Source organism: Agelaius phoeniceus, chromosome 4 (genome assembly GCF_051311805.1).
Source record: "Agelaius phoeniceus isolate bAgePho1 chromosome 4, bAgePho1.hap1, whole genome shotgun sequence".
Lineage (NCBI taxonomy): Eukaryota > Metazoa > Chordata > Aves > Passeriformes > Icteridae > Agelaius > Agelaius phoeniceus.
Genome location: NC_135268.1, coordinates 25,636,026 through 25,645,236, shown reverse-complemented (window position 1 = coordinate 25,645,236; position 9,211 = coordinate 25,636,026). Strand labels below are relative to the sequence as shown.

The 9,211-nt window shown below is 40.7% G+C and overlaps 1 protein-coding gene across 1 annotated transcript in view; it reads left to right on the top strand.

Moving 5' to 3' along the window:
* Positions 1 to 3,668: 3,668 nt before the first annotated feature.
* Positions 3,669 to 9,211, top strand: part of CENPC (centromere protein C) — a 28,078-nt gene continuing 22,535 nt past the window's right edge. Inside the window, exons 1-7 of the mRNA XM_077177135.1 lie at positions 3,669 to 3,865; positions 5,155 to 5,201; positions 6,161 to 6,222; positions 6,545 to 6,633; positions 7,697 to 7,787; positions 7,891 to 8,110; positions 8,970 to 9,173. Coding sequence (XP_077033250.1) covers positions 3,851 to 3,865; positions 5,155 to 5,201; positions 6,161 to 6,222; positions 6,545 to 6,633; positions 7,697 to 7,787; positions 7,891 to 8,110; positions 8,970 to 9,173 — 728 coding nt within the window. The 5' untranslated portion in view covers positions 3,669 to 3,850. The remainder of the gene's footprint in view (positions 3,866 to 5,154; positions 5,202 to 6,160; positions 6,223 to 6,544; positions 6,634 to 7,696; positions 7,788 to 7,890; positions 8,111 to 8,969; positions 9,174 to 9,211) is intronic.

Below are 9,211 nucleotides of genomic sequence, written 5' to 3'. Positions count from 1 at the left end.
GGCAAGATTTGTATTGAGGAAAGCAAGAAGAATGGTGAACCTAAGAAATGGTCCCCATTTGCAAATTAGGCAATTTGCATTTGCTTAGGGAATAGTGCAAAAAATAGGAGAAGCACCATTTTATGATACTCCTGGTGTTCTAAGAACATCTGAAACTCATTTCATATGTTACTCCATTCTCAAACAAGAATGTCATTCCTGCCATCTACATTTGAGATTAGATCCATCTGAAAGGTTTAAACTCCCACTTAAAAGCAGAGGAACTGCTTTCTTGTGTGGCTGCTTAGTGGTGCTGTGGTCAGCACAGCTGTCTTCTATCAGTCTCAACATAGGCAGGGGGTGTAAATTGTCAAACTCCCCTCAAGTCCAGAGAGCTGGAATTGTTGATTATCTGCACTAAGACTGTTCTTTGTGGCATACTGCAGTATGGGGAAAGTGAAAACCTATCGGAGAGCCAAATTAGCACTTTCAACAATAAAACTTGGTCTTCAACAAAGAGAAAATGTGGTCGAGCCTTTCTGCCCTCACCAAATTAAAATCACTATAGCACTTGATGTTAAAGGGAGGAAAAGACAAATACCTCTGGATGTTTGTCAAAGCAAACTGTTACCTCAGCTCTGCTCCTTTTGGTACCATTTCTCTCTAGCAAATTGTTGTGCTGTACACCTGTCCTCAGAACAAGTCTGAGCGGCACTGAACCACGAGGTTTTACCCTCACTGGTCAGTTATTGGGATATGTAATTATAAAATTTCTGCTTAATTGGAAATCATTATGGACTAGTTTTGCTGCTATGGTGAGGCAGAGGTGTGTTACAAAAACATATAATTTAACTCATTTAAGCATTGGGTACTTGAGGTAGTACTTTTTTTCTCCCCATCATGGTAGAGCAAGGCAAGATTAGAATAAAAACTTTAAAACTGAAGTACCCTCTCATATGTTTCAGCTTTAGAAACTGTTACTGAACATTGTCCTGCAGCTGTTGCAAAAGCTATTAACAACTTAGCTGTTTATCCTCAATCATAGTTCATTTAGCTTTAGGGATGTCTTCACATTTAATTTAATAATGTCACTAATTAGTGCCAAGGATCACTTAAAGGTTTAGGTCAACAAGAAAACACTGTCACCTCTCACATTTGGAGGCTGGGAAACGAAACTTTGAGTAAGTATGCTCTGTTATGTTAGTGTTGTGTTAGCAGCATGCTTATGCTTTTGAAATAAGCAGCATTTAAAAATAGTAAAGTCTCAGTACTGTTCTAGAATACCATATGACTGTCCTCAGGGTTTAAAGTAAACTGTCAGATATAATTCATGCAGTGGCTTTTACTAATGACACGTACGCCTTTGAGAGCCTTGTAAAAAGCCCTGGTCAAGGCTGGCAGGGATCACAGAAATTAGGGCAGGGCTGGCAGAAATTACAGATAAAGTAATATCTTTATGCTGCTCTTATTGTGTGTGTCTCTGTTGGATGGATGGATGCTCTCTGGATGGGTGCTCTCTGGATGGGTTCTGCTCAGCTGAAAAGTTGGTTATGGAAAAACTAAAAATGCACAATGGCTCTAGATATTTATTAGCACACCTTTAAAATTTTTGGATATAAATTAATCTAGGTAAAAGAACTAGTAATTTAAGAGGACTTTCTGAAGAAAAACTTGGCATATCAAGTGGCTCATTAAAACTGATCTTCATGCTTTAAACATTTTTAAATTTCTGATATGGAGAGTGAAGGTGTTTAAATGGAAGATTATGGAGTACACTGATTCAGTGAAGGTGTTTATATGGAAGATTGTGGAGTACACTGATTCAGTATTTGTGTTTGATAGAGCCAGTTTTTCAATCTGTTCCTGCTTTTTATCAAAAGTCTCTGCAGGTGCTCAGCATGGTCATACTAAAAAGGCTCTGGGCAAGTGAATTTTGGGGTAGCAAATCTCCAATGTTGTCACAGTGCTACCAAACTAGAGGCTTGTAGCACAACCTGGAACCTGAGAACTGCTTTTATCTCTTTTATTTTTGTTCATGGCAGTGAAAGCTTGTGTTTGTCTAGGACTGTTTGATGCACAATTCCTGTGGAGCAGCTAAAGCTTGCTGTCTTCCTGCCATGATGAAGAACTGTCTCTCCACTAGAGCACTTCAAATAGCTTTCTTTCAAAATGTTATTCTTTGAGAGAGCAGTTGATTTGCAGGAATGAAGTTTTATATCAGCAATGAAGATCCTTCTCAGTCAAACGCTTTGTTGAAGAGTTTGCTCATATTTACACCAGCTTTCTCTGAATTTCTATCACTCTTAATAGATGCAGTTAATTAATTTGTGCATGTCAAGTATTAAGCAGCCAGATCAACTTTTCTCTCTGGTTAGTCATCATGTTTCTTTAATGTTAGGAGTAGTGAGGATTCTGTGTGAGGGTGTCAATACTGTTAACAAGCATGTTTTAATGGATCAGATGGTTTTAAGCTTTTATTATCTATACCACAAGTAAAAAATACATGTTTCCATACATTTTCCCACCCTTTTCCTATGTACAGTGAAATATGTGACTGCTTATTAAAAAGATAAAACTATGCAAGAATAGGGGTATATAGGGAGAACAACTCCAGCACCAGTTAGGCTGTCACCTCTTCATGGCTTTTCACATCCTGAAATAATACGGGTTTGAGCTAGGCAGGGAGTTCGTACACCTGTCAGACTTGTCATCAAATACAAGTAAAGATTTTAGATAAGTTTATGATCTTCATGTTTGTAATTTTCCTTGTGTCTTTGAAACAATGTGAATGTAGGCCAGTAGTTTTAAGAAAGGAACTGAATTTCAGCCAAAAGCTGAAATTGAAAGTTTATCAATCCCATGCAATTACAGAAAGCAAATGTGCAGCACAGTGCAGCAATCTAAACCTTTGTGCAAAGCTTGATAAATTTGACCAGAGACCTTTTGAATATTTATTTTAGTAAAGGTATATTTTGTGCGGTTGATTAAGTAGCTGGTGCAGATGCTTATCCGTGGTGTACAAAGCCTAAAGGAGCCGTAAGTTCCATAAGCATAAGCATTCCATGAGCATTGCTAGCAGCAGAACTGTGTTGGTGCCCATCCTTTTGTATGGCACGGGTGAGAGACAGGGAAGGAGTGTTAAGTTACCACTTGTCCAAGCAGCATACAAGTTTAAATTCATAGGGAAAAAGCTACAGGTCTGTTCTGATGCACACTGAGCAGCGCCCTCTTCACAAAGTGATCTAAACTATTTTCGTGAGAAGAAAGTGCTAACTTCCGGCGTTATGATGTACTTTTAAAATAGAATGGGCCTTCCCTTTAGTGGTCAGAAAGGATAGGGATCAGACCTGGTGTTCCGATTACAAGTGTGTGATAAAAAGCGTCACTAAAACTGTATTTTTGGGCAATGTTTTGCCGGCACTGTAAAGTTCTGCGCCCTTACGTTCTCAAGCAGTTTTTTTTTGCTCGTTGTTGAGTTCTTCAGTAGAATCTTAAAGAAAAAATTGCAACGCCCCGTGGTGACAAGGGCTGCTTTGTAGCGTTTCGAAACCCGACAATTTGAACTGGCTTTTCCCACGGGCGAAATAAAAGAACGGGAAGCATCCCCCGCCCGTCCCCTCAGAGTAAGGCGGGCAGGAGAAGGGGCGGGGCCGACGGGCGCAGCAGCTGCCTTTGCGCAGGCGCAACAGCCGCGCGCGCCTAAACGAGCTGCCCTGCCGGGCGCGCGGCGGCCCCGACCAATGGGACGGGGCCGGGGGGGCGTGGCCGAGGCGCTGCCGCCAGCCGGCCGTGCGCGCGCGCCCGTCGGGAAGAGCGCGCGAGGTTCGAAGGCGGCGCGGGGGGCGCGCGCACGCGCCGGCCCCGGTCCGGGATGGCGCAGGCTTTGGTGAGAGAGCGCGGGAGCGGCCGCTGTGTGTGTCTCTGTATGTCCGCGTCTGTCCGCGTGTGTGTCTCTGTCTGTCTGTCTGTCTGGTTTGTTGTGGGCGTCGGCCGGGCCCGTCCGTAGCGAAGAGGCGCGGCCCTCGGCGCGTTCCTGAGGGGAGGGCCGGGGCCGATCTTCCTCTTCCCCCTGGGGAGAGCGAGGCTGGCATTGGGGTTCCGCGCTCACTCCGGGTCCGGGCGGTTGGCACAGACATTTGTGGGGCTGGTCTGGCGGGAGCCCCGTTCCCCTGAGCGCACCAGTGTCTGTGCCGGACCCCGTTCCCCTCAGGCTGCCTCGGGAGAGCCGGCTTCCACGGGAGAGTGAGCGCATCAGGAGCAGGACATTTGTGCAGGCACGCTAGAATCGTGCTTAAGTTTTAAAATTCTTCATGTGTAGCGCGACACGAACACAATAATAAATGAACTGTTAAAGGCTCTTTTAGGTCATTGGCAGGAAATTTTAATTTCTTTAGTGCGCAGTGCATTGTGCTGCACTCTGCTGCGAAGGGAAGGGGGTTTAAGTTTATGTCCGATTGCGGATTGACTGCGGAGTGTGCTTCTGTATAGTTTCTGAAGTAGTGTCTTTTGGCCAGTTGTTTTCCCTGTATCTTCCTTCTGCCACTTTAAACTGATGTTGAAAATTTGCAGTGAAATCTATCCGTATAGAGTTTGATTATTTTTGATACCGGAAGTAATAGCCAAAGGGGAATCACAATGAATTGCAAAATACTGTCAATATGGCAAACTTCACAAAAACGTGCAGAATTCTCTTGTGTTAGGATTAGATACTCTCCACATTGCTAAATATTCTAAACTTACTCTAATCAGGAAGAGATTATAGTTGTTTTTCAGCTAAACATTTACATTTTTTTTGAGATATTTTCCTGTCACATTTGTGAAGAATTGCACTCTGCTTTGCTGTTGAATTTTTTTTGCCCTTTATTCCCATTTTATCCACTACAACCATGCTGGTTCCCAGGTCAGCAGCTTTATTTGATTACACAGAGAATGTGCTGCTGCTTGAATTATTACTGCTCTAGTTGTGGTAAATGGCTGGAGTCCTGTCTGCTGTTCGAATGACTGGTTATACTTAGGTTTCAAGTGTATGAAGAGGCACTGTGGCATTCTAAGAAAAACAATAACGCCCACTCTCCCACTACTTCAAGATGTCTCAAGAATCCTCGAGATCTGCTTACTTGTTTTTCTGTCAGGTGTCATCATGCTTAGTAAAAATTGATTCTTATTTCTTCACAGAATCGTTTAAAAAAAGACTACAGAGCAAGATTCTGCCATGGAGGAGGGTAATTTACATTTAAACACCCATTCTTAGATTCTGGAAAATGTACCTGGATTTTTATTTTAGAGCTAAATGTCAAAACTACTTGATGTACCTTATTAAACTGATCATATGATGTTTCACAAATTTCTTGTATTTCTTAGTGGTAAGAGGAGCAAGCTCTGTGGGGGGACAAGGCTCTGAGGTTTTCCTTTGCTGAGGCAGCAGGTTGTGGGTAGCTGTACCTAAGGTAGCCCTAACTGGGCTGCCTGAGTAGGGAAGCAGTGATCTGTGCAAACATGTTGCCTTTCAAGGAGCAGGGAAATTAAACCCAGGCAGAGTTCCAGCGTATTTGGACCTTGCTGGTAAATGTTAGAGACGAGTTTGAGCATTTGCAGTGCTGTGATGTTCTTTACATGCATGTTAGGAGTCTGTGAAGTTTTTGTTGCTGAAATTCATTTCTGGAAATGCATTTAATGAGCTTATCAATCACTCACTTCTGGTGAATCACTCACTTCTTTCCTTTCCATTTATGCTGGTTTGAAATAATAATCCAACCAGCTGAGCTGGTCACTTGCTTATGGATAGAATACCTCAGGCCTGGTTCCGACTGCATCACTGTGCAGGCAACATAGCTCCAGGTCTGATTTATACAAAAATTACTTGTTCAAGTGAGACTCTAGTCAGCCTAAAGCTCATTTACCTCAGGGCTGTTGCAGTAGTTGCATGTTTTCTTTAATGTAGAGAGAATTCTTCATTCTTGTTATAATCTGTGGCAGTGAGGCTTTTTTTCCTGGAATTCCTACTTAGACAAATTTCTTTGCAGATATCTAGGCATGGAAATGGTAGGTAAAAATGTATTAAAGTCTGAACTTGAAGAAATAATAACCTAAAATATTTAGAAGTAAAACTTTGCTATGTTAATATTTGGGATAAGAGTATTTGGCATTTTTGATTGAAAATATTTTTCTGTCTTCTTTCTAGAAATAAAATTGATCTACAGCCAGGTCAAAACGTACTGAAACTCATACAGGATTGTTTTGAAAGTAAGCTCTTATTTGGTGTTTTGCTTGATTTGCTGATAAAAGAAAATAATTATTTTCTTCCTTGTGTTATATTTAGTGGTAAGTACATAGAAATAAAAAATAGGGATAAAATAGATAAAAATAGTATTTCTCAGGGTTTTTTAGAACAGCCCCTTCTCAGCATTTTAGAACTGTGTCTTAGCTGTCTTATAATCCCTTTCTCAAGCATCTGATTCCTTTCTTGTTTGGATTTACACGACCTTAGTGAGCCTTAGAACTTGTTAAAATAAATAAAACGTGGACAATTCCAAGATTCCCATATTTACTGTTTTTTTCTTCATAGGTTGCAGCAGCGATCTTACAATAAACTCTCCAAATAGCTCAACCTTTGTTTTGAAAAATGAGAAGAGGACTTCAATCCAGGGACAAAGGGTGAGTTCTGTCAGTGTCATAGTGTAGCACTGCATACAGGTTCAGGTGGGTACAAGATCAATTCTGTAGCATTTGGTTGTGTATGAGCACTGTAAAAGTATGTAGGCTACAATTTAATGATCTATGATAGTTGTTGAAAATGTGTGGTTTTGTTTAGTTTGTTGTGCTCTAACAGTAAATATTCTTTAAGTAGAATTATTTAATAGATTTTTTTTCTTGGGTTTTTACTAATGAAAGCTTCTTCAGCTTTTTGTCCAGGATAGTTAAATTTCTCATGGTCTGAGGCTGAAGCACGCTGCCTTATTACTGGTGGTGGGTTTGGCTGTCTTGGACTCCACTGGAGTTGGTTGTGGTCACTTTGCCAAATATATGGGCACAGTTCTTAGCTATCAGATGGGCAGTAAAATTTAAAGGGGATTCATGTAGAAAAGCAGCTGGATAACTCCTGATAGTTATCTATACAATAACTTCATATGTCTGTAACTTTGTTGATGAGTGGAAACAAGGTGAAGGCCTTGTTAATGTGCTGCCTGAGAGGATGATGCCAATAATCTAGAATGTATATTTAGTTTTAATATTTTGACTTTTCTTTTTTATGTAGGATATTCTATTAATGGTAGGGTTTAGAAGCGGCAACCTTATAATGGTGTTTGTTTAATTTAGTCTGATGTTAGAATATAATCTCAAATCAATTCTTGCTAAACCTCAGCCTGTCTTAGTAAAGGGTAATTAAACAGTTTAAATGAATTCATTCTAATGACAATAATAAGTAGTTTACCTCAAGATGACCAGACATTTAGCCAGATGTCTGTTTAAGCTGCATATAGATTTTTACTGTACACACTGTTTTACCTGTTGTTTGAAATTTACAGTTACTTTTAGAGTTTTACACCATAGAAAGTTGAAGTGTTTGGGTGAAATAGAACTGTGATTTGAATGAGTATGAATTAAGGGAAGAACATTAATTATATTCATGTTCTCTAGAAATATATATTCCTGTTAAAATACTCTTGCTTTATCAAATATTTTACTTCATCTCATTATTTGTGACCAACTATGACAGCCCAAGGCAGGGTCAGCCAGCTCTGTGAAAAGAGCCCGTGAGACTGCAGAACCCTCACCTGCATCACTGCTAAAACCAGTCAGCAGCAGAGGTTGGTCACACTATTACTGAATTAAGGTTTTTAAAGTAACTATTTCTTGGGATTTTGTAAGATTTTAAGTAAAAGAATGAAACCTGTTCTATGTATATGGCAGGAGTGTCATGTGAATCACACTTGAAGGCTGCAACACCTGATTATGTAGCTACTTCTAAAAAGACAGAGTCTCCTGTGTCTAAAAGTGAAAAAAAAACAACTTTGAAAGATGTTGAAGCACCATGCCAGTGTCCGGCCGTGCCTTTGGACCCCGAGAATAATTGTGGGGCTGTTGGATCACCTCTTCCTGTGGAGGAAGCAAAAAGTTCTCCTGCAGTTAAGTAAGTAGAGCTGAACGTGGTTGTGGTGTCATATTCCAGGTGTGCCCTCCCCCTCAGGGTAAATTGAGTTTGGATTGTGAACTCATAAAAAATAATTGAAAGCTTTTTAGGACGTTCTGTATCTGGGTTTAGAAAGGGCAGAATTATATTTTATTTAATATTCTGGTGATAAGTGCAGTACCCAAGTGAAAGAAGCCTGTCAAAATAAATTTAAACTCTTTTTTCCAGGAAAGTATCAGCTTCTCAGATCATCTAGACTTCTTCAGTGAATCCTATTGACAGTGTTGACTTTAAAAGTTAACAAAAATTTGTTAAAGCAGAAATGAGCAGTCATTGTTCCTCTTGCTCTGAATATACAGATGTTTTTTTCAAAGTAAAATAGCTTCAGTTGTGATTATTATCTCCTTGTTGGAAGAATTGAAGCTGAACTGCAGCACTGGCCAGTGTCCTGGCCACAGTTCTGCTTTCCTAGAGGACTGAATCTCTGGGGTAGATCATAAAGATGGACTGACACTGATCCAATTGATTCCCATTGATGGAATGAGATTGGAAAGATAGTGCACCTATGACTAGGAAACCTGGCAATTTCTCAAGCACATCCTCCTAAAATGAGGAATTTGTCTTGCTGAGCAGCCTTTACTTTGATCAAGAGTCACACGCTGACTCCATGTTGCCTGTGGGCACTTGCCACTATACTGGAAAGCCCTACTGCTCACCTGTGTTGCAGCAAGTTTCCAAAGGGAAGCTCGTTCATAGGAATTGAGATGCTGTCAGCAGGAGCATCTGTTCATCCTCACAATACTTTATTGTGCACTCAGGATTTATAGCAGCATATTTGAATGCTGTTTCTCATTTGTAGATTGCATTTTGATAAGTGGAGTACGCCAGCTGCAGCAAAGAGCCATGGGGAAGTGGAAAATTTGGAAGGACCTCAGCCTGGAAGAGATGAGCAGGTTGTTCCTGCTCAAGGAACAGAACGTGTTACTGCATCATCTGCCAGGACAGAGAAAACTTTCTCTTCAGCTGTCTTAGCAGCTGTAGCAACAAGAACACTTGGACAGAGGTTTGTATGGAGGCTTAATATGGAACATATGATGGATG